The following is a 25,226-nucleotide window of genomic DNA, read 5'->3' on the forward strand; positions in this document are numbered from 1 at the left end:
ATCAGGTTTATTCATACTCTTTTCAAAATTAAAGGTATTTAGGGTTTGTAGGAGGAAATGGGGGGGAAGAAACACATGACAGAACATCTGTTTATTTAAATTACAGACTAAAAAGTGGAAAATACACTTTTTGTGAGGGGACGTCCTAGAGATTAAAAGCACCTTGTAGAAATGGATTTGAATAAAGAGTAGGCATAAAAGTCAGCGCCGAGGTTTCAACAGCAGGTCTGCCTACTTGAAAGCGAGAGATGAAGAAAACATACAGGATGAGGGAAAGGAAACCACGGAGGAAATTTTTAAACCTTAGGCACGCAATTATCTGGGCAATTACTGTGATTACACACCTAAGCCAGTTAACTCCGCAAACAAATGGCCAACCCAAGTTACTCCTGTGTGCGTTTCCCCAATTTTGGGCACAATCACAGTATGCAAATGTTGATGAACAGTTTGAAAACATTTTATCTGCTGGACCAGCTCCTGCTTTCACAAGCCAGCAACCACACAGATTTCAAGAGCGATTCTCTTGCTCGCCACAGCTATCGTACGATCGGCGTCGGCTTCCTCCGCGCTCCAGACCTATCCTGTCCTGTTAAGCTCCGTCCTTTGAAATATAGGGCAGTTTCTGTCAGATCCTTCAGCGCGACAGCCAAAAGGGCAAAATCCTGCCTTTTGTTGCAACGAGAGGTTTTTCATCCCCGCATCCGACGGCGCCCTACGCCGAGGAGGAACTCTGATCTCCATTTCGCGGCCGCAAAACCTCCTTCTCCAGACCTCCGGCCACGCTCTCCAGCCATTAAGCCGGGCCAGCGCCCCGCTGCCCAGTGAGGTCAGGGAGCTCTGAAGTCGGCGGGGCTGCAGATCTTTTATTTTGTTTCTCCAGGGGCTTGGGTGAAGTACGGCTTATTTCTTAAGACAGCGGAAAAGTGTGGGTATTTTTTTTTCCCCCGCAAGGTGCTGAGGCGGCTGCAGCACCCCCGGGGCAGCGGCCCAGCGCCGCCGCGAGCGCAGCCTCGCGTGACGAGCAAACCCCCGTCCTTCATCCCGCCTGCTGCGGGCTCCCGGGGAGGCCGCGGTGGGCCTGAGGGGACGCACCCGGACGAGGGGGGCCAGCCGGCCGCGGCGGCGCGGCGCGCCCCCTCCCCGGGCCAGGCGCACCTGCCGCCGCGGCGAGGCGAATCAGGAGACGCCCCAGAGGGAGCGGGGCCGGGGTCCGGCGCGGAGCGGGGCCGGGGCAGAGCCGCGGGCCGGGGCAGGGCCGCCGCCGCCTCGGCCCCGCCGCCGCCGCCTCACCCCGTCGTGCCCCGCGCGGCCGAGCGCGGGCGCGCGCCCCCGCCCTCCCTCACTTCCGGTGTCCGGCAGTGGCAGAGCCGCCGCCGGCGCCCCCCCCCTGCCCCCACCGGCGCAAGGGGCGGGGAAAGGGGCGGGGCAGAGCGAAGGGGCGGTGCTTACGCCCGCTGTTAGCCAATCAGCGGGGAGAAAAGGGGCGGGGAAAGCGCCGGCACGCGCCGCGCGGCACCGCCCCCCCGCCCGCCGCGGGCTCGCGCCCCGCGCGCCCGAGGGAGCGGCGGGAGCGCGCCCGGGCGCCCCCCTCCTCCCCCCCCCCGCCTCCCCCCTCCGCCGGCTTCTCCCCCCTCCTCCGCCCTCCTCCCCCTGTCCCCGTCCCCTCCCCACCCGGAGGAGAGGCACGGAGTGACCGACGGAGCCAGAGCTCCGGCCGCTCCGAGACCCCGCTCTCCTCCATGGGGCCCAGGTAAGCGCGCCGCCGCCCGCCCCCCCGCCCCCTCCCCCCCCCCCCCCCCCGCCGCCCCTCCTGAGGCGAGCGGGGGTCGCCATGGCCGCCCGCCCCCTGCGGCGGCAGCGGCGGGGCGGGCCGCCCCCATCCCCGCGGCCGCCCTGAGGCGAGGCGAGGCGGGTAGCGCTCCGGGGGCGGCGGGGAGCCCCCCCCCGCCGCCTCATTTATTATCACCGTTAATTATCTCTTCCCCCCCCCCCCCCCAAGCCCTCCACCCCGGCACCCTCCTCCGCCGCGGGGGGGAGCGGGGGCCGATCGCTCCCTTTGCCCGCGGAGGGGGGCACGGTGTCTTCTTTGGGACGCGATGTCTTATTTGGTGTGGGTGGATGGCTTAACTTGGTAAGTGACAGGGTTTAACCCCCCTCCCCCGGCCCTCCCCTCCCCTCGCTCCTCCGCCCGCCCCCCCCCCCCCCGTAACCTCCAAAAGGGGAATTTTCCAGCTGGTAATTTCTGCTGCGTCAACACCCAGCTCAAGGGAGAGGAGAAGAGACAAGGGGGCATTTTAACAGCAGCTCCACTTGCGAATAGCCAGCCTCAATCCCGGCTCCAGCATTAAAACCCTTTCCGCCCCCTAAAAACCAGCATCCGTGCAAGTTGGACCAAGAGTTTGTCAGGAGTGTGGTTCAAAACTGCTTGGAAAAAGGGATGAGGTAATAATACTGGTGAAGCATGTTGTATTTCTCTCTTTCTGCCTGTCTCTCTTTCTCTCTCTCCTCTCTCTTTTTTTTTTTTTTTTTTTTTTTTAAAAGCCAGGCCTGTTTTGGGTTATTGTCTCCCCCTAAAGCCAGACATAGATCGCCTGGCCTTGCCTCCATTTTAATTGCAGGCTGAAATGGGGGAAGTGACCCTCTTTTTATTCTGAAAAAAAAAAACCACCAACAAACAAAAAAAAAACCTTGAAAAAATAATGCTGTTCCTTTGGGGGGATATAGGTGATTTTTCATAAGGCTGTAACAAGTGCAAAAGTGGCTGGAAATGTTTTCTGTCATGCTGGGAAACTAGTGAGGTGTCTTCCCCCCTCCTCAGAAGAAAGTGTTTGTAAAATTTGGCCGAGGGGAGAAGGAGAGGTGCTGTGAAAGGTGCTGGTAAAAGAAGGGGTTGTGCTGCTGGATTGCCTTTGTGTCTCTGTAAATAGACATGTCAGTTCCCAAAGTAATACAAGTAGTGTCTGATAACTCAATCCCAGATGACAAATAGAGAATGGAGCAGATTTTCAGGACTGTAATAGTGGGAGGATTTCTCTTTTGAAACGGAGGAGGAAAAAAAAAAAAATGTTGGTACCTCCTGAGGAGGTTCTTCACCGGCGCGTTGTTGTGAAGCTGAGCGTTTGGATACAAACGGAGATACAAACCGATATTTATTTATTTTTACACCTGACAGGGGAAAGATAAACAAAGGAGAGTTTAACAGCTCTTTAATGAATTCCTCATGCTTTTTATTTTGCAATCTCAATGATTCATTTGGCAAGCTTTACAGGACCGGATTATTATCAGCATTGTTTAAAGCCATGCTAATTAGGAGATGTGTTTTGCAAACAGTGGTATTGTAGACACCTGTACCAAAGTTCTTGCGTGCATTTTAATTGCATCACTGGTATCATTTTTAGCATTTAGTCACTGTAATATAGATCTAGGTCTCAGTTCTTGAACTCGATCAAGTATTTATTACAAGTGTGGATTCTCTGTGTACATAGAGCAGCTCTGCTTCTAATGCATTAAATGTATTTTCTCGACAAGGAGAGGGAGTATTTTTTCTTTTTTTTTTTTTTTTTTTTTCCTGTGGGGATTAAAAGAAAAAGCTATGTTATCCAAGAAGAGTGAGGAAAATGTAATTTTGAGGAGGAAGCTTGCTGTGACTGGATAGCTCTTCCACTTTTATCACTACCTTGCTTGAACATTCTATGTTTTTATAACATCTTTTTAATTGGAAATAAAATTTTACTTTCCCCTTCTAAATTCTGTCTAGCTTCTCTCACTGTTTGTCAAGTTTTATATTTTGAAATCCTTAGTGATGGAAAAAAATGGGTGGAGTGTATTATTAGTCACAATATTTTCAGCGTGTGGTGAGGAATTTAAGGTGTTTTTTGGGAACTGACAAGAAATGGGTAGAGGAGGCTGCCCCATGGGCTGGAGGGAGAGCTACAAAACCGTATTTAGGGGAGCTCCCAAACATAGGTTCCCAAAAAATATTATGTGCTTGGGTATGCTAGTGGGATAACCGTAACTGAAACAGAAAACTAGTCTTTTGCTTTTGATGCAGCCTGTCCAGGAGGGGGAAACTCACTCACAGCTAAACTTCTCTCGCAGTTGTTTTCATAGACTCTGCGTTAGCTTTGGTGTAATTCAGTCAATTTTAGGACGGTACCAAAAAACGGGGTGTTGTAATAATTCTAACATTAGATGTTTATTCATGCACTTTAAATGCTGCTTCATTCTAGAGTGTGTAGGATTGAGCCTTTGAAAACATGACCTGTACACGGGGTTCTTGGAGACTGAGGAAAATGGGCCACTTTCTCCCCGTGGTCTTTGTTTTCTGGGACAGTTGTACAACAGTGGATATGTTCTTCGCAAGAGGATTTTTTTTTTTTTTTTTGTTATAACTGGAAGCACTTAGAGGAAAACCAGTTTAGCAGCCCCCCCTCCTCAGCAGTCCTCCGTCGAATGGAAAAATGCCTCGTGGTTGAAAGATCTGTTATTTGCTGTTAATACGCCTGCTTTTCCTCCGGTAACGTCTTGTGTTGCTGTGAGGTTGAGCATATTCTTTTTGTCTTTGCTATCCACTTGGGTGGATTTTTTTTTTAGATACGTGTTTTTGAAGTTTCTAAGCAAAGTTTCCTGTCCTCCCGGCAGCGCAGCAGCAGGCTAACACCCAATCCAAGCTGCTATTGCTTGCTTTCAGAGCAGAATTATTTCATAAACAGCTCAACCTTTCCCAGGACATTTTTCCCTTCGTGTTCTTGCCGGTTTTACTGGCTGCTCCACAGCACTCTGTAATGCTCTCTAGACTCCCCCTAAATTGGTAAAAAGCATTCACAGGGGTTTTCCTTGCTCCTGTGTGCTTAGTTTAATGGGCAAACAAAAGGGCAAAGAGAGGGCTTAGTTTAAGTCTTTGAAGAGCTACCTGCAGCTGTAATGGTTATCCCACATGTCCGTTATAATTCCCAGGAGCCAGCGGTTCGTGTCCATTCCTGGCGGTGAGCGTTCCCCTAGAAAATTCTGACGCTTCGCACAAAAGGACTAATGCCGTGTTTCTGTTTGGCTTCTGGCTTACAACTGGCTTGAATATTTTTAAGCGCGTAGCCTACCTGTGTTTTACGTGTGTGATATTTGAAACTTAATATGTATTAATAGTGAAAGCGAGCGTGCTGCGGGGCTGCCTGTAGATAGCAGGGGTCACGTTAGGCGAGAGTACAAGGACCTACCACGGCCGTGAGACAGAGGGAGGCGTTTGGTCTGCGTGAAGGACTGCGACCTTACTCCTCGCCTAAGGATCTCCGTGAGCGTTTTTATGATGTTTTGGCCAAGTACAATGACAGTCAGGACTCCAGTGTTAAAATTCGTTGCTTCACAACTTCACTTCATACCTTCTTGGGGACTTTTTGTTTCATTCGGTGATATGTTTGTGTTACAGGCCCCTTAAATACAACCTTCAGTAGTTGGTTTTCTCAATTCCCTCTAGATCTTCAGTGCTTTAGGCAGGATGAGAAATAAAAGCGCGTGTCGCTTGTTGCGAGACTTCTTTCACTTGAGATGCAAGAGGAAAGAATCTCAGCTTTCCTAAACCGCTCAGTAGTTTTCTGGTTGGTGCTGCCTTGGTGTATTTGGATGCGCAAGGAGGTCGGTTTGCAGGGATAGCTGCTTGGGATTCAGTTCCCATCCCGTAGCTGTTGATTGAAGGGGCTGGTGTCGTAACTGCTTTTTATCTGTCTCCCCCGCTGTGAAACAGGGGTGCCAGGGTTTACTCGGCTCTTCCAAAACATTTTCTAATATACTGATGAAAAATCATAGTTGTGCTAAACCTGCTTATTCTTCATAAATGCAAGCTAGTGTGAATTCCTCACTGAATTTCCTACGAGATATGGCGGAGTTCGGAAGCTCGTGGGTGGGGTTTTCTGTCCCTTACCAAGTTAGCTGTGGTGCAGTTATTTTCTGAACAGCTGCTTTAACTTTCTTCCATACCCATATATTTAAGAAACATCAGTTTGTGTTTCGACTGCTGTTGAAATGTTGGTTTTGAATAGCTTCCGTGCTTCGCAGGCAGGATGAGATCCTTGACGGTAATTCTAATTAGATGGAAACGTGTTCCACTTTGCGGTGTTTTGTTGCGCGTAGGTAAGGGTACACGTGTGTGCGGGAGCAAGCGGTGCAGCTGCCGAGAAGGGCAGTAGCTTTGCTGAAACGTAACAGGTAGGTGCCAAGCTAGAGCTGAAACCCACCTTTTTACCTTGCTTTTTGGGGATGCGGCTGGCTTTTGTCCCAGCCCACACAATGGTGATCCCTTCTGTCCTGTTACTGGCTTGGCTTGCGTATGCTCTCGGGAAGAAAAACATTCTGCAGATGTTGGAAGTTGCCTGGCTTTGGCTTTACAGTAAAACTGAGTTGGGGTCCCCTGTAAAGGAGGGAGGCAACAAGGCGTCAGAAATATTCTACAAACACCGCTACTAGCTTGTGTGTGGATTAAAATAAACTTAGTAACAAGAATGTCAGTGTGTGTGCCAGGAATTTAGCTGCTGAAGAACCATACTTAGAAAAGTGAGTAGGGTTTTACGTATTAAAGAATACGTTTATACCTGTGTATGCTTAAATACCTAGTTATCTTCCCTAATTATTTCCTCCTCCGGTGTTGAACAAGCCACTTGTTCCATCCAAGCGAGTTTGCTTGCTGGTATTTCTCACCTTGTGATGCACAACTCTGCAGCAAGAGTTGGTATTTCAGGTGGTTAGGTCACTGTCTTTGAGGAAAGGGTTAAACAGAATTTGCACCTTTTGCACGAATACACCGTTGGGGGAAATACCTTTCTGACTAGTGCTCGAATCATGCTCTGAGAGAGAAGAATCGATGGTCTGTATTAGCCATTAGGTGCTTAAAATACCCAAACCTGACACCAAGTAATTTAAGTACTGATAAACCAAGTAGTCGGGATGCAGTACTCCTGCAAGTCCTGCCACTATAGTATTGGAGAATGAGGTGGTGGCTAAATATAAAACTAGTTTATTGACTTCCTTCTTATTACCACTGTATCCTCCTTGGCTTCAATCCACTTCTTTTTATTTATTTATTTTTTTAATAATAGTTGATCAAATCTGGATTATGAGATTTATACGAAAAAGTAAAAAGGGATACTTACCCAAGGCACTAAGTGCTTGTACCATGAATTAGAAAAACAAAATTAGATTGTTCACAGAGCACCTCGTATGTTATCTTTAGTTTTGCACTAGTTGATTCTTTTGCTCTTGGATTATTCCTGACTCCTTACGTGTCTTTTCTGTCTCTTAGGTGCTCTTTCCCTTGGTTCTTCCCACTGCTAGACTTCTCTTTAAAAATTACCTCATGATTCTTCCTCCTTTGGCTCCCTCCCTTTTTATGTACTGAGTTTGGGAACTTTAGCAAAGATCCCCTAGTTAAAAAGCCAAAAACCAGTGAGAGAGTTTGGGGAAACCATTCTTCAGGGCAATTCCCAGTGTGATATGCTTGCATTTCTTTAATCCTCTTTTTTTTTTTTTAAAGGTACTTTTTACATTGTTTTTTGTCTAACAGATGCACAGGAGCAAAGTCTTTTTGCTTAGATTACTTTTGTGACTCTTTTTTTTAAGTGGAAGCTTAAGGGCTTAAGGTCTTGTAGGAGTTAGTAGCACTCGGACAGGTAAGTGCCGTACTAGCCACAGGCATTTGGATTTTTTCAGGTTGTTTTTTAATCTTCACTGCTAGAGAAGCAGATATATCTGTAGCGAAATTCTTTTTTTTTTTTTTTTTTTTTTTTTTTTTTTTTGGATATCACCAGAATTCTCAAGCCTGGTACCCTGTAAGATCCTTGCTTTTTAAGTCCTGGCTAGCTCTTCCATGTTCTCACTGCGTTCTGCAAGGTCCGTGGCATGGGTAGCGTTGGATCTGTTCTTGGTGCGACCAGATGAGAGAGAGAACAGGGAACAAAAATAGGGGAATGATACGAGCAACTGTTTCTGTACCGCAGTGGAGCTCTCCATGATGGAGAGACAGGCACGTGGACAGGGTTGGAAGTTATGGGGAAATGAGTAAGTGAAATGCAGAGGAAATACAAAGAACTATTACTGCAAGTAAGCATTTTGAACTAGAGCATGCACCTAGTGCCCTGTAAGGAAAGGTGCATCCTGTTGTCTTAGCAAATTGTTACCAGTTGGAATATTGTATTTCGGGCTGCATAGGTTTTACAGGCATGGAAAAGAAAACTTTTACCTTCTGTTAGGCATTTGCATCTTTATCTCTGTGGGTTTTCTTTTTTCAAAATTTTTAAATTTTCTAAGAGGAGGAAACTGCTTTACTTAGTGCTTTTGTGCACGCTGTTCTTTAACTTGAGGGTGACACTGGCTTTTGAAGGCTGTGATTCAGTCGAGTTGGGTGGGAATAGAACTCAAATACCTGACTTTTGTATGATGCGGGCACGTATTTTTTTCTGTAACCTCAGGCAAATATTTTGGTTTGGAGGGGAATCACTGTAACTGTGAGGTTAGATTAATAGTAACCCCATTTAAAGTGTGTGGATGGCAGGTGTCGCAGAAACGCTAACTGAAACTTTATGGTGTTAACTAGAACAAACAAGATTGTTAAAATTGTTTGAAATCCTCCTATAAAGTACTGGTTTTTACAGTGACTTCTTCTGACTGTGCTTCGACAGAAGTGCTTTGAAGTTGTTAATAGTCTTAAAATTTGTATGTTAAACTCTAACTTAACACAAGAGCTAAATAACTTTTCCTATATGTCAGAATATATTTCCTATATATCAGGGTACTTCTTGTCTGAAATGGCAAGCAGTGTTGTAAATGTACAGTTATTTTAACTGTTGCTTGTAGTTATGTGACACTGAAGGTTTTTGTATTAAGTTTAGATTTTAATTTTTGCCTCCTATTCTTTCCATTCCCAAATACAGGACATCTGATGAACCTTTTGGAGCTTGTTACCAGAGACTATTCTCCTCTATTCATTAAATCACACAATATCAAGCTGTGAAACATCGCAACGTTTATTTTTGCTAACAGAAAACATTTTCAAATATTGGTAAGTTCTCGGCATTTAAAGATATTTTTGTAACATGGTAAGGGAAAGAGAGAGAGCAGCTGGAGATAACATTGCCATGAGGACTTACGGTTCTTTATAAAATTTGACTTAACATTGATAACAAAGGCTGGTTTAGAAATCTTACACAACTGCAGAAGTTGAAGGAATACCTCTGGCTATTCTCCTGCTCCTACCTTGTGGCAGGGCTGCCTCCATTAATCATGGTCACTTGGTTCTCTTCTGTTCGATTAGAAGAGGAAAACAGGTGCAGAGCTCAAAGCAAGAAGAAAAACCGCAGAGCAGTGCAAAATAGTACAGGTCTCAGCTTTACCGTTCTTAGCCGACTATTCTGGCTCATTTTGTGACCCTGGGACAGAGGTGTAAATGAGAGTCTTAACAGTAACAGTCCGAAGACTTAAGTGAAAATACGTATTACTTTTACACTTTGCTGACAAATTAATTTCCCATGTGTCTGTGTCGGTCTGGCTCCCTCACTCCCCCACTTTATTTTTGTTAACTGTCTAAATAATAGGACTAAAAAGAGCTAGCCAAAACAATTGCTATGGAGAAGCAATCAGAATTAGAGAAAGGCAAGACTTGGCAGTCTGAAATAGAAATTGAGAACAAAGTCAATGGTATTTGCTTCAATTGGGTCAGATTTGTTTTGAAGATTTTCACAGTTCTGCTTGTTGCCATAAGAATGCTTGGATTTTGCTTATTACTTCATTTGTTTATTAAATATGTTATTTCACCGTTTATAATGACTTTAGTTTGTATTGGAAAAGCTTTCTTAAGTTTTATCTTCTGATGTTTTCTTTCACAATCTGTTGCTACAGAAGGTCAGTCTTGAAATCAGCGATATTGAGTTATAGTTTATTTTCACTGAAAGAGCTAATCTGTATATTGAAGATGTCTGAAATACGGAGACCAGGAATATATGGCAAATGCTTTGCTGTAATGACTAACAGTATATAAACAGTATAAAGTTTTGAATAAAGTGTAGTCAGAAGTTTTAGTTGAAGCATTGCAAGTGTAGTGAATAGGCTATTCTGAAGAAAATAAAGTCTGTTTTGTATAAGAAAAACAGGTGTACAAGATGATAGTTACAGCGGATGCGTCCTCACAGACAAAAAACCCGTGTGTAGATGAGCTATTCCGATTCTTTATACCTTGTAATCATAAACGTTAATATTTTACCTGAGAAGTCTATCTGTGAAGGTGCCTTACTATACCAAAGTATCTATATTTTACACAGAAATCTCAAAATCTTGGGGTTGTTTAGTCTCTTAGCCTAGAATGGTGTCAGCCAGTGGAAACTGGCCATGAAACGTTTCAAGAGGAAATTCTCTTGAATATTCCGCTGCAAACTTAATTTTTATTTTTTTTTTTTTTTCAGGAGTTGTATTGGTAGCTTTTTAACCTCAGTGTTTTATAGGTCAGATAAGGTGAATTAGTGCCCTTCAGGCCACAAATGTCTCTTTAAAAAGTCATTAAAGTGAGAATGTTTTGAAAAGCTACCAAACAGGAAACACTGTTGTTTCAAGGATCTGTTTGAAGTTTTAGTATCTAAAATTAGACTTTTCTTTCCCATACTTGAAGAAGTAACTCTTGCTTATATTATTGCGAAAAGGTAACCAGGATTTCATTGCCTGCGACGTATTGATACGCTTTGAGTTAACATTTTTGGGGGTTTGTTGTCATAAAAAGGGGTGTTATAACTGAGTTTGGAGGGAAAGGACTTTAAAATGTATCAGAGTTGTTCAGCAATCTTGTAGTTGAATGCTAATAACTTCTTTTGGTTTTGTTTTTTATCGTAGTTCTGTCTTTCTCCTACAAGAGTTCATACCAGTGCTACTGGAAGGTCGCAGGAAAGTGCACTACCTGTGCTGCCCTAGGGCTGTTGATGTCCTCAGCTGTTGTAGGAGAAACACTAGACCTGGAACCCAGTTTGTTACTGGTAAGAAGTAATTGTCTTGGATTTTATTTTTTTGTGGAATATTAAAGTCTGCATGCTTCCTCTAACAAAATCACTGAAAATCTTTTCACTGCTTATTACTTGAAGAACACTATAGCAAAACGTGCATCTCTGGTCTTCCCCCCCTCCTATTTTTAACTTCACAGTTTCTAAATTCTGTCTTTTGGTTGCACTTTTGTGGTGTCCAGCTTCTGCACGCTGCAGCCGGCCCCGTAACATCAGGTAGATGGTTTGACAGGTCAAAGGCCAAAGCCAAGTTTCTAGTTCAAAGTTCTGGAGCAGAGGGTGAAATGTTTAATGAAAGCTCCCTGTTATTTTATGTTCTGCTTATTGGAGTTAGAATTTGTTCGTGGTTCGTGTTTGGATTGCAGAAACGAAGCTTTGATGATATGAATGACTAGAAGCGTGTAGTGTTTTGCATGTCCTTATTTTGCTGAAATTGGCCGCCTTTTAATGCCTAATTGCGTTCAGATCTATGTATTTTCATGGTAGAAGCGATTGTGAACTGATGATGTCTTAAACGTATTGTATTTCCTGACTAAATCTAACCTGGACCGACGGGGAGTTGGAGTCTTTGCCTGCCCTGAGAACTAGTGGTTCGAGCGAGTGATTTCTTTGCCGGTGTGTTACAGCCCCTGAAGGTGTAATGCTTGCCCTGCTGCTGCTGTTTGAGCTTTACTCGTGGACTTTCTGGATTGTAGCTACTACAGAGATGCTAAACGGAGATGATGTTTTAATGCTGTTGGTGATGGGGTAGCATTGGCTTGAAATTGGAGGAATTTTAGTGAATCCTCGTCAGGCAGAATTTAATTAAATACTGGCAGAGGCCTGTGGTTTTTTGGTTTGGTTTGTTTTTTTCCCTACAGTCATTGACAATTGAGTGCGCCTCTCAAATCTGATAATAAAAATATAACTAGTTTGGGGTTTAAGTTCACTGGAAATCGTTTGCCTCCCAAATTCTTGCCTTTTCTGTAATTCTGTAGTATTTCTCAAACTGAATGATGAAACTTTTATTTTCTTCCTGTGACTCCTAACCCGTAAGGATGAACATGAGCTGTTGGGCTGTAATTAAACATTCTCATCCCTAGTCATAAGGGAAAAGTGGTACACTGCTGTTTTCATGAAACCGTGAGTTGTGAGTAACCTCTTTGGCCCAAGGGTCTGGTTTGGTCTGTTTACAAACATCTGCCTGTTCCTCTGTGAATTCAGAGTTGTGGTTGGAATGACCAACTGAAACAACGAACGATCAGTTTCATGAATCGGACTAGGGTAGAAGAGTTTCTTTTTTGGCAACTGTTCATTTTTATAAGCTGTTACTTGCATCTACTTTGAACAAAGCTGAACATACGAATATCATTTTGGGGTATCTAGTATCACGAACTTAAAACTCTTCTAGACTCGCGTGCTCTTCTTCAAGCACACTTATGAGAAAACACTTTATTTCTGGAGATTTGCACTTGTAAAGCTCACGAGCAGTGTCTTTGCAGGGAGTTATCATCCATTAATATCGCGACTCTTCTGTTTGCTCTCCCGTTTAGGAGAATAAGCACAGGTACCGCCCTTTTCAGTTGCTAAGGGTATGTTGGGGTTTTTCATTCTCCATTCTTTTCAGCACAGGGCACATGGATAGGAGGAATCCTATGCATTTCTCTTGTCTTTAATTGGATAAAAGTGAAACTTATATACACCCTGTGTCGTCTTGTGCAAGGAGGCGTTTCAAGCCCAGTCTCACCTTACAGAGCTCCTTTGCAGAGGAATTTAAAAAATGTTGGAATGTCCTGGGAGTGGAGACATGGACAGGACACAGGGGAAGCAGAGAAGTGGGGTGTGTTTGTTGGGTTTTTGTATAATAAACCATCGGAGTGAATTTGAGTTCTTCCTTAATCTGTTTTTACTTTTCCCTGAAGGGAGAGGGGGGAGGAAACAACACATTTTTGGTTAAATTCCAGTTGGCCTGTTTTCTCCGGGGAGCGTAGAGTGACTGGTGGAGGAGTGCACTAGTGAATACTTTGGTACTCGTAACTTGCGTCCTTAGCATTAAGTGTAGAAACGTGTTTAGAAAATTGTAACAGACTAAATGTCGTGTACTTTAAATTATTGGTTTGCTTATATTCCAAGAGGGCAAAAAGTAAACAATCAAACAAAAAACCCTACCAACAACAAAAACCCCCTCCAGTCCTTTTTTTTTTTTTTTTTTTCTTTCCCCTTTCCTTTCCTGTTTTCCCCCTGAGTGAAGGGAGTTTATTTTTGTCCCCACTATTTCCCAGGGGACTGTACTGTAGAGGCTTTCATCTGTGTACTCCATTTTCTTGTCTGTGGCTTTTTGTCAAAATTCAAAGAATGCTCTGAGTTTTAGATGCAACAAATTTGTACCCCTTAATTTTACTGGCGTTAAGATTTTGGTCAGGAGACTTATTACGGGTATGTATGCTGAGAGGCTGGCTTTGTAAGTACTACTGGTTACTCTTTTTAAAACCTTTCCAACATTAAGTGAGGACTGTGTTTATTCAGACTCTTATTATGCCATCAAGTGATATTTTCATGTTCAAATAACTGTACTGATAGTGCAAAATAAACAGTTTTTATAGATGCTATATTTGTAGAACTAGGTTCATTCTAGCTAGGGTTAAAGATTATATAAATTATTAATGCTTACTTGAAGACCAGGTTTTTGACAACATGAAAAATAAAAAGCTGGCCTGTGTCTTGACAGAAGTTTGCGTGAAAGCGATTATTAAATCTGCTCGTGTTTTGTTCTTTTTGCTGTTACATGCAAGTGTTGTTTGTTTAGGGGCAATTTTTTGTAGTTATTTTTGGAAAAGTAATAGACTTGAATTACTGTACTGTCTGCTAATTGACTTATGAAGAAAGCCTGATCTGCTACAATTTATTTTGTGGAAAATCTACAGATGAGCTTTCATGGTTCATTGGCTTCTTGGAAAGCTGCGTTGTGGCCATGTGCTGTCATCGCAGGCCCAGGCCTAAAGGATTTTACTAGGTGCTCAACTTTGAAATCCTTCAGTGTACTAAAAAGACCTGAGATAAAACAAAAAATAGATCATTGATCTTTGAGGTCTGTTTCTAATAAATCTCCAGAGTTTATTCCGTCTTTACCATGCTTCCACTAGAAATTTGAAGGGTACTGCTTTTCTGAAGAAATCTTTCCACTACATCTTTTAAGTGGAAATAAATGCCGTTACCAGGAAAAGGGAAAAAAAAACCCAACAACAAGCCACAAAACAGCATGTGAAATTGGAACACAAGAGCACGGGGTTTTGAAGCTTCCTGAATTTTTAACTACTAGCAAATTGCCTTAAATTTAACTTGGATTAATTCCCTAGTGATCCTTGACATTAAACGGATGTTCTGGTTTGACATGGGTAGACAGAAAACTAATTAATTCCTCTGAATTTGAGGCATATTTAATTTTCTCCCCCAAAGACCTCTCATTTAAAAGGTACAATGCTGTGACAAATGTTGAATGTGGAACGATGCATATAAGGTAGCAGATCTTTAGACAGAGGAAGATCAAGACATCTACAGTCATAATCGCTGGTTTGGAAGGTGTTAAATTTTATTGATCGGACTGAACACGGGAGTATCCACATCACTGCTTGCGTACTTGAAAGTGCTATAATGTGGCCACTGTCAGCGGAAAGGACGCTGCTCTTTGATGTGCATCTTCCCATTCATCTCCCTGTCTCTTTATACTTAAAGTACTTTGGAACAAGGACAAGTTGTCTTCCCTTTGCATTGTTTTCTTATATTCATCATATTTTAGAATGTCAGGTATTTTTGCTTTCTTGTCCAAAAGCTACCTACCCATCCTCTGCTCGTGTCCCCAGTGTCCTTGGAAATGTGGGCAAGTACGATACAAGGACTGTGTGGTCTTGCTGTAATGACACGCTTCTGTTCATCCGTGGCGTGCCTGGAGGGCGTCTTCTGTCAAGAGCTTGGTGGGTGGGAGGGAGGCCAGTAAGGAATCTTGCATAGATTTTTTTTGTGTGTGTGTCTGTGTGTTTAGTAGAAATCCCTTGATAGGAAATAAGTCAGAGAAAAGCTGTTTCGTAAGGAAGCTAGCAAGTGCTTCATCCGTAAGAAGCAGCAGGTTAGTCAGTGCCTGAACCTCAGACTGGTCCAGTCTAAACCAAAGGTAGCAAGGGACAAATATTTTAATAGAATTCATAGAATTCTATTTTAATTTCATTTTAATCTGGGATTTCTGGCGTAGGCAGCTTAAAGAAAGGACGAGGTGTATCTAAAGTAGACCGTTATCAACAGTGTGGGCAAACCCAACCCACTGAACTAAGCTGAATAAACATATGAAATAGTAAAGAAATAAAATCTCAAGGAATCGGTGTAATTTCCAGGTGAAAAACATTGAAGAAGAAAAGCTGTTGTTCCATAAATTCACAAAAGCAGGCGAAGACATTGACAAATACTCCTGATGCTAATCTGTACTAAATTGAGGAAGAGAAAATTATCCTTGCAGGAGACTTTTTGTCTTCCCTCCGCCCTTCCCCACCAGTTCCAGGGAGATGCTGCCTTGGAATATGGATTTTGATACCTCTGAAGGAGCAGCGAAAGGAAATGCCATAGCTGAAACCTTCTGATTGCTCCGTAATTGTATGCTGTGAGGTTTCCTTGCGTCTTCCTCTGAACCATGTGGATATGGCAGCTGTTGAAGACAGGACTGGTGACGGACAACTCGCTTTATCCTATGTGGCAATTCGTATTTCCTGAGGGGACTAAGCTGACTCGTCAACTCCTAAAAGTAGATGCAGTAGTGGTTTCTGGAATAAAGACAAAACTGAGCTGTCATTCTGCCTTAAGAGGTGGTTCTCTCAAACATGAAGACGTTGGGAAGCGGTGGCAGCCACCTTCAGAGCCTGGGTTAGAGAGCTGCTGTGCTGGCTGGTTCCATCGCAACCTTTTTGGGCCAAACACCTGAGAAATCAGTTCGTGTTTTTGTGGTGGTTTTTTTTTTTTTCTTTCTTCACTCCCTGACTCTGATTTTTCATTTGATTTCTGTTTATTTATTTGAGATGGAGATGGCTTCTGAAGTGTGAGAATTTGATTTGAGGTCTCTGGGCAGATCTCAATGGTAAATAGTAGTGTCATTCAGATAGCGTAGAGCTAGACTGTTGTTGACCTCTTCCAGTTCAAATAAAAAAAAAAAAAGATTAGCTTCTTTGTGCATTCTGTGATTAATTCTGTAGAAAAGCTGTATGGATTTGAAATAGATGAACACCAGTTCAGCCTGTTTGTGTTGCAGGAAGATGGTCCTTCCTCTCTTGAGGGAAGCAAATGCTTATCGACGATCAGGGACCAGCTGGTCTTGCAAATTAGCATTTCTGACACTGCCAAAGAGACAGCTCCGTTCTTGCGGAACTGGAGCAGCTTCTGCAGGCGATCTTGCATAACTTGAACTTTTGAATCATCAGGTGGCTCTCTAGAAGAAAGGTCCTGTGTCACGTATGTTCTGTGGGCTGAGGGGTTGTTTTCTAGCCAGCGGTGTTGGCTAAACTGGGAGCTGTTTTGCTCCTGTAGATGATGATAATAGCACGGACTCGGGGAAGGGGCAGAGGTCTTACGGATCTGTATTCCACAGTACAGGAAACCCGCTTGCATGTGTCAGGAAACCTTCTCAATCATGGCTGTCCTAGGGCTGCCCGCTGCTGTGAGCCGATCTGAACAGATGGGACTGAATTTGTGTTTGAACTCCATCTATGTTAGAAAGTTGCTTAGAGCTCGCATCAGCCTCCTTACTGACAGTGCTGATAGTTGACCACGTACGCTTCAAGACCGTAAGACCTCAGAAGTACAGTGATTTTGGTTTTATGAGCAACCACCAGTAGCCTAAATCCAGGCTTCTGATGTGTGCGCCTGCCCATAATCATATTGGGAATTTGGTCTTGTCAGCAGATACCAATTTTACAGTGGTATGTTTGCATGTGGACCCACATATAGATTTTACAGTTGGAACTTCTACATCGGAACAAATTTAAGTTTTTGAGAGAAAGGAGTAGATATCCTTCATGTTGTGTGGCAGCTTGGCACTTTTAATTAGTTGGACCATTAAACCACTGTTACACAGTATGTAAATCTTGATAGTAACTTCCAAAGAAGCGGTATAAGCTAGACAAAATGGCAGAAATTAATGCCAAGGAATTTGTAAAGCTGTGGCAGCAAAGGCAGGTATGGAGTTACCAAGGTAGTAACTGCCGAGGTACAGTGTCGTGGAGGATGCTTCATCCGTCTGTTCCAGTGCTGCCAGCATCCATCCTTAACACCTTGAGTGAAGCTGAAGTCATCTCACTTGAGAGGCAGAACGCGTTGATTTGCCTGGTACCAGTGAAGCGTTGGGAGACGAAGGGCAGGGAGCTTCTGATGCTGCTGGGTGGGCAGCAGACTGAACCGCGCGGTAGGAGTGCCTTACCGAGCGCTGCGAGAAGTGATGGACGCGCTCGTCCGTGTCCATGTATTACTTCTCTCGCGTTTGTACTCTGCAAGCGGGATAAAATTTAATCTGAAAATATTAGCCCCACTGATTACCGTCAACATATCCACATTTAAGACCTTTTTTTTTTTTTTTTTTTTTTTCTGTTTTGGGGTGTAAGAGGAGGATAATTTGGAGCATAACTTAACAAGATAGGGGTCTCTGCCACGGTGCTGGCACTAACTAGCCTTTTTTTGGATATTACGGTAAAATTTTATGAAAGGTGATCAAAAGTCCCATGAATTCTTCTCAGCTTGATGGATACTTCGTTATTTTGGTCATAAGCATCCTTTCTACACATGAATGTTGAGGTGATTATTAGAATTTCTCGACCCAATATCTTAGGGTGGTTGTGGGGTAAACTTGCAGATGTAAAGCCAAGGAAATAGCATGCTTTATTGGAAAGTTAAAAATCTTGTGCTTATAAGTAGTTAAGCTTCAGATAACATTAATTTCATAGTTCTGATCTGCTGCCAGTTTAGTTTGGGTGGGGACTTAAAATTTTGTGATCTGTGGTCTTGGATTTGCCTATTGCTCTTCTGACTTGAAAACAGTATTTATAGCCCCTCAACGGCAATATAGCAAGGGAAATAGCTGGTTTCAATTGGCTTTTGCTGTTTGAGGATTTCGGCTATTCAGTGTGCTACACATAATGCTTGTTCCCTGGAGAAAACTGTGTTACAGAGGGCTCTTCAATAGTTTGTCTCCATCAGCATGGTTTCAAGTGTAGTACCTCTTTCAAAACCAAACTTGACGGAACCCAAACAGTAAAAACTGACAGCTGTGTTACCCGAGTAACTTCAGACCGGTTTTCTTACAAGTCTGTAGTAATTTAAAGAAATGTTTCTCCCGGATGTTATGAGCCACTGGAGGATTGAGCTTCAAATCTACTCCCTTTTAACGTAAATTATTTGAAGTCTGGCAAAAACAAGCTTCATCGTGTAATGAATGCGGAGTCTTTCTAGGCAGTAGTTGTGTTTTGTGGCATTCTTTCAAGATGAACCTGTTACTTAATTTGGTACAACTTGGGGTTTGTCTCAGTCTTTGAAAAACATGTCTGTGAGCTTGTATTGGATTTTGTAATACTGTCATTTCCTTCCCCATACAGGACTTGTGGAAGAGGAAACACAAAGATTTCCAAATGAATAACCGAAAGGAAGATATGGAGATTGCTTCCCACTACCGTCATCTGCTGCGTGAGCTTAACGAGCAGAGACAGCACGGCATCCTCTGTGACGTTTGCATTATAGTGGAGGGGAAGATATTTAAGGCTCACAAAAACGTTCTGCTTGGGAGCAGTCGCTACTTCAAAACGCTGTACTGCCAGGTACAGAAAACCTCCGACCAGGCCACAGTCACCCATTTAGACATTGTCACTGCACAAGGCTTCAAAGCAATCATTGACTTCATGTACTCTGCGCACCTAGCGCTGACCAGCAGAAACGTCATTGAGGTGATGTCAGCTGCTAGCTATCTGCAAATGACAGATATTGTACAAGCCTGTCACAATTTCATAAAAGCAGCTCTTGACATAAGCATAAAGTCGGATGCCTCGGATGACCTCGTCGATTATGAACTCGGAGCCCCGTCCAGCAGTAGTACGGATGCTTTGATTTCAGCGGTCGTGGCTGGCAGGAGTATATCTCCCTGGTTAGCTCGGCGAACAAGCCCAGCAAACTCTTCTGGAGATTCAGCTATTGCCAGCTGCCACGAAGGAGGGAGTAGTTATGGAAAAGAGGATCAAGAACCAAAAACAGACAGCCACGAAGACATTTCATCCCAGTCTCTTTGGTCTAGTGACATGGGCTATGGGTCTTTACGTATCAAAGAGGAACAGGTTTCACCGTCACATTATGGAGGGAGTGAACTACATTCTGCCAAGGATAGTGCAATACAGAATGCGTTCTCAGAACAAGGAGTAGGGGATGGCTGGCAACCCACCGGGCGCAGGAAGAACCGAAAAAATAAAGAAACTGTGCGGCATATTACGCAGCAAGTGGAGGACGACAGCAGGGCAAGTTCTCCAATGCCATCTTTTTTACCTGCCTCAGGATGGCCATACGGCAGTCGAGACCCAAGTAAGTCGTTCTTCCCATTTTTGCGGTTGAAATTAAAGATGAGAATTAGATCTGTTTACAGCATGATCTTACCAGTCTCTGAAATATATTAGCTTGCCAGAAACTGAAAAATGTAGGAACTTGTGTTGCCAGCGATTCGAAAGAACCAGGCACTGGTCCTCAGTGTCACAGCAATGCGGGCTGGTTCTCCTGTGAAAGAAGTTGGTAGTTTCGTTTTGGCCTTGAACATAAAGCGGCCTAAATCACCCCCAAAACACCATTATAATTGTTGGAATTAATGAGAGAAGAGGTTGGAATTTATTTTAGCAGGTGTCCAAACTGATGTCAAGGTTGAAGGCTTTTCCTTGTACAGCGTATTGATGATGCAATTACACCGCACACCAGTGTAATTTAGTCTTAACGATACTATCTTCAGTACTTCCTGATATTCAGGTGTCACTTTCTCATGTGTAAGAAAACTGCCACAGCTTGTTGCTGGTAATGGCAAGATAAATGCTTGGTAACTCTTAAGAATAATGTGGTTTTTTGAGGTTCTACGAAGGCTTAAAATGTATTTTCATGTGTGACTACTTGTAGTCTGAGATGAGTGGCTGCTTTTAAAGTGTACAGCCAGGGAGAAGAACATTTCCTTGGCTTCTTTTGAATCTTCAGCAGTTATTTTTCTGTCTCAAGATAATGGTCCTGTTTGATTCATTAAGCACTGGCAATTAATAGATGCAGGAATGCTACTGATGCAGGGGTTTGGACATTTTTTTCCTAAGGACTTTAAGGGAGTGTGGTATTAAACTCCCTCAAGCTGACTTGTCCGTGCTGTGAGTTAGCCTGTGTTTCATTTTGCATACCAGAATCCAAGTTGGCCAGGAGAAGGGGGTGTGAGATTATATACCCTTATGTTGCCAAATTCAGATGAAAAAAGCAATATAAATAGTACTGAAAGTCTGAAGAGTCTTTATGGGCTGAAAAAGGATGTTTAAGTTGCTTACATACTGGAGTTTAAATGTGGTTTTCATTCAATGGGTAACTCTCTACAAATGTCTTTAGATTTATTATGTTTTACAGTTGTCTGCTGCAGCAAGCTTGCATATAATTATTCTAATTGGCTGATGATAAAATCTAAACAATGTCAGTTACTTAGAAAAAAAATGCAAGATAACTTAAGATAACAGTGATTTATGAGGAATCCTGTTTTTATAACGCGTGTATTTTAGGATTGTTGTGAATAAAGATGCGGTGTGGATTGCCTGGTATGCTGTTCACACGCAAATATTTTTCACTTTCACAGCATCCCGTAAAAACAACTCAATCGCTCGTACTGTCCGCGAGGCGTACGGGCTTTGGACGGGTCTGTGAAGCAAACCACACGTGTTGGAGTGGCTGCAGAAACACGACGGCAACTCCCATCGTCTTAGCAAACTGGTTATAGGTTGAATGTCTTTAAATTACTAAAAGCAGTGCAAAATGGAAGAGATTGTGTTACTGGAAGCTGAACGATGTCTAGGTTACTTAATTCCTAATTGTTAAGGAATTAAATAGAAGTGGCCTTTTGCTTTACAGCTGTTTGCAGATGAGAGGAAGCTGGCTTTGGGTGTTGACTCAGCACTGAGCCGAGACAGCTCATCAGCAGGCACAATCAAATTATTTGTTCCAAATAGCGTCTTAAATGCGATTTCCAATAAAAGAGGTGTTTCTAATGATGGGAAAGGGGAAGCGGGGGGGGTGGTGGTTGGGGGAGTGGTTTCAGTATTCCACTAGTGCTGGTAAAGCTAAAGGAAAAGCTGAATAGCAACGCTTCTCGCTGTCCAAAACGAGAGGAATGCCAGGGCCGAACAGGCACGGGGGCTACGTACGTTGGCAGTGGGCAGCCGGTCTGGCTGCTGCTCTGAGAGCAATGTGAGAGTAAAAGTAACCATGCTGAGCAAGGGGGATGTTTGGAGACTGAGCTGCTGGTGGTTTCCCCATGTTGGCCATCTGGAGAGGTGAGCAGAGACGAAATTCTCCTTTCTGCCCTGCTGGGAAGGGGCGTTTTGCTGCACTGGGGGGCCTGAGCTCGTGGGGTGGGTGCGTCTCTGCGTGCACAGGAGGAGACCTGCGTGCATTTTAAGTCAAATTGTCTTGTCTTCTGGGGGATTTTTTTGGTATGATTTCAGAGGATTTGAGATCTGTGCACGTTCAGTTTCAGTTAACACTTGGACATCTCGTCAGCAGCAAGCCGCTCGTGTGCTTGCGTGCGTAGATGTGTGGTTTGGGTGAAATCCGAGTTGGTCGCTTGGGTGAGATTTCACTTCACACTGGAAGAGAAGCAAGCACCTCCGCTACCCAAACCGTCACTGTCTTGGTCCCTACAGGCAGTAGGGTCTTTTGGTCTCACATTAATATTTTCCATCTCCAGCAGGTGGAAGCAACCCTCTTGCGAACTGCTCCATCTCCCAAGTTGCTGAGCTACAGGGTTCTGCTGAGGTTGGTTGTTGGTACCCCAAGTTCTTCACTTTCCTGCTAGAATTCAGAAGTAGTCTAGAGGTGTTGCAAACGTAGCTCCTATGCATGACGAAAAATTGTTTCTCGTGTGTGAAAGCGGGTAATGGCAGGTGTCTGCGCTGTGTAACGAGTACTTGGGATGTGTTTAAATTTCAGCTTGAAGTTGTCTTTGATTTAGTAGCGTCAGGCTTTGTTCTTTAAAACAGACTTCATAGTCTAGGGCTCTTTCTTTACCTCATTTATTTAGAAGTGTCCCTATCTGTATTGTTCATAGCTAAGATGAAAAGGTACTCCTTTGCTGAGGAAATGGGTGTTGAGTGTTCTTTCATAAGTAGCTAAGAGGGGAAAAAAGTTACCTAGAGCTCTTTGTTCTTTGAGGCTCCTTCACTTTTCTGATCTATTCAGTTATTTTAAGATGCTGCTTGTTAAGTCTGAAAGCCCTCATTGTGGGATAATTTGGGTACCATTTGCAAATGCCTCTGGACTGGAGGACTAACACAGACCTTCTGGCAGTGCAAAAGCTGATTTAGGAGAGTCCATCTTAAAAGTTCAGTGTTAGCGCCTTCCTCCTGAAATTGTGCAAATTACTCTTTTGGTCTTGCTCGCAAGCAGCGTTGCATTTCAGCAGCATGCAAGCAGCATTTGGGAAGGCGGATCATGCGAGTAACCATTGCATCACCCTTTTAATTCAGTGATTATTTGAGGCAGTATACTTCACAGATTAAAAATACTCCCCTAATCCTGTGTTATACAGGATTACTTGATTTATGTTATGCTGCAAAGAAACTCATTGCCGTCACTCAAACTTTGCTTTTGAAACAACTAACAGCTCATTTACACTTGGTAGTGGTGCTTCTTTCAGTGAGAAACGTGTTCTTATCGATACAGGCAGAGTGTACTAAAGTGTGCCAAATAGAGTAGGCTGTGCTTAAATATGATGCAGTGGGGCCTCAAAAAGGCACAGGGTTTTTTTTTAATTGAAAGGATAAGAAAATTCTTTCTGAATCAGTTGATTCGTTTCCAGATGCTGGTGGGGTGCTGCTGAGAGTCTTTGAATTCAACCACGCTACGGATTAAAGTAAAAAGGAGTGTCTGGAGTAATCTTATTAATGGTAATCTAACATCATGGAAATAGCTGAGATTCTTAATGTCTGCCACGAAGAGTGTATCTTCTTCCTCCAAGAAAGAGTGATCAAATAAGATTTGCAAAAGAATCCAAACTAAGTCGAGATGCTAAATTGAGAACGTGATTAAGCTCTCAGTTTCTGCAGGGTGGTATCAGTTGAGCACCGCGCTGGATGAGGACCATCTTTTCATGCCAGTTTCAGTTTATTAATTCGGGTTCTCTGTTTAGCATAAAACACATTAGGTTTTTTCTTTCTCATCCTGTTTGGGTTGTTCAGGATGTCAGTCTGTCACTCCTTGTATGAAACATTCGTATATATGTTTTCCTCACCAAGCTGCATTAACTTGGAACAGCAGTTCTCCAAAGTAAACTGAAGGATGGGCTTTTATAAATAACAACTTTCTTCATAACTGAGCCAAGAAGAATTTCCTCCACAGACTTGCCAGAATAACAGGTCTGCCTTTTATTTTAACCTTTTTTTCTTGAACTTTGTAGGTTTTCGAAAGAAACATATTGCTATTTGTTAGTCTTAATATCAAAGATGCTTACAAAATTCAGAAGTAGGCTTGTGTCTTGAGCATCTTCGTTTTCCTTAGGTTGCTGTTCCTTTCACGTTGCCGGATAAAGTTTTTACAGGATGACCCGTCCCGAGTGCCTGTACTACAGGATCGGCTGGTGCTTAAACTGTTCTTGCCAAAGAGGAGGGTTATCTTCACTAGAAGAGCTGTTAAGCTAGCAAAATGTTGCTGGTTTTGCCTCTTCATATAATTGAAAACTCTGTCCCTTGGAGGGTGTCTTTTGAAGAATTTATTGATGGTTTTATTAATGTGTTAGTTCAAGCATAGTACTTATGATTCAGGAATTTATTTCTAAGGAAATACTCCCACACATCTTCTCAGTGTTTGCATCCTAAAGCTGCGAGTGAATTTTTGTGTGCCAATTGACTGTGAAATGAAGCTAATTATTTTCAAAACAGCACAGTCATTTTTAAAGACACTACAGTTTGGGAACTTTTTGCTTTACTTTGATTAAATGTAGTGAAATTGTTGTATTCTGTAAGAACTTCAGGGCTTAAGTAAGCCCAGAGTAGTGACCTTCATGGGAGGGATGGACAGGACTGCACTGTACCCTTCTGCCTTTGCAGAGTTTCAAGTTCCTTTAACATTTTCCCATCAAAATCTTTAATTTTGCAAAAATTACCTCCCTCGTGATGAGATGTTCATCGTTTTCCAGTGGCAGTCTGATTTCAGTGCCTGGTGCAGGGAGTTGTGCTACCGGCTCTCCGCGAAGGCTGGAGACAGCTGGTGTGGTAAGCCTTTTCCTATCCCTTTTGCTGTCTTGGTTTCTAGAGAGCAAATTATGATTACAGGAGTTGTTGGCGAGCGCAGATGCTCAACAGTTGGATCATACAGTGAGCTTGCATTTCAGACGGCTTCAGAGGAGGTAAGGCAGAGCTCTGTCTAGATGAACTCTCGGCTAATTTTGTGCAGGTGAGGTCTCTGGCCCTGCCCGAGTGCAGGTAGGCGAAGGTGTAGATTGTCGTATTGCAGGATGATTTTATGCTTGCAAAAAAAGTCTTTTTCTCAACAAGCTACCAGGCTTCCTGTAACTTTTTCACCTTTTCAATGCAAAACGTCAAATCTTCCTTGATTTTTGAAAAAAATTATTATTATTTAAAAAAAACCAAAACAGTGAAAATGCCATTGTTTCCGTTGTGATATTTGGCAAGCATGTTAGTCCAAGTAGCGGAACAGATGTCTTGCATAATGAGAAGAGGAAAAAATTGAGCATGGTGTTTGTATTCAGGATTCAGGTGTTTAAGGAACTCCTTTTAAGATTTTTGTTCTGCAAAACCTGCATAATACTTCTGGCTTTACATGATGCTTTATAAATAATCCATTTACCTGTCCTGAAGAGCTGGTGTTTAAAAGAGAAGAAAAAAGATCTGCAGGCTAGCACTGAAGGTTAATATTGATGAAGAAATAAAGAAAATGCAGTGTGAAGGAGTTCAGAAAGAATGGGGCTTTGCA

At 43.2% G+C, this 25,226-nt stretch overlaps 1 protein-coding gene across 9 annotated transcripts in view; it reads left to right on the forward strand.

Annotated features, from left to right (window-relative positions):
* The first annotated feature begins 1,636 nt into the window (after positions 1 to 1,636).
* ZBTB46 (zinc finger and BTB domain containing 46) overlaps positions 1,637 to 25,226 on the forward strand; it is a 60,156-nt gene continuing 36,566 nt past the window's right edge. The window contains exons 1-5 of one of the 9 annotated variants that reach the window (XM_087750229.1): positions 1,637 to 1,750; positions 2,262 to 2,442; positions 8,916 to 9,043; positions 10,861 to 11,000; positions 18,626 to 19,595. In XM_087750229.1, the coding sequence (XP_087606355.1) occupies positions 10,947 to 11,000; positions 18,626 to 19,595 (1,024 nt within the window). In that variant the 5' untranslated portion in view covers positions 1,637 to 1,750; positions 2,262 to 2,442; positions 8,916 to 9,043; positions 10,861 to 10,946. Of the gene's footprint in view, positions 1,751 to 1,998; positions 2,132 to 2,219; positions 2,443 to 8,915; positions 9,044 to 10,860; positions 11,001 to 18,625; positions 19,596 to 25,226 lie in introns of those variants that run through there. The other 8 variants (XM_087750228.1, XM_087750237.1, XM_087750233.1 and 5 more) reach the window with 8 other exon arrangements.

This window comes from Nipponia nippon, unplaced genomic scaffold (genome assembly GCF_047370975.1).
Source record: "Nipponia nippon isolate SJK-2023a ecotype South Korea unplaced genomic scaffold, ASM4737097v1 scaffold_13, whole genome shotgun sequence".
Lineage (NCBI taxonomy): Eukaryota > Metazoa > Chordata > Aves > Pelecaniformes > Threskiornithidae > Nipponia > Nipponia nippon.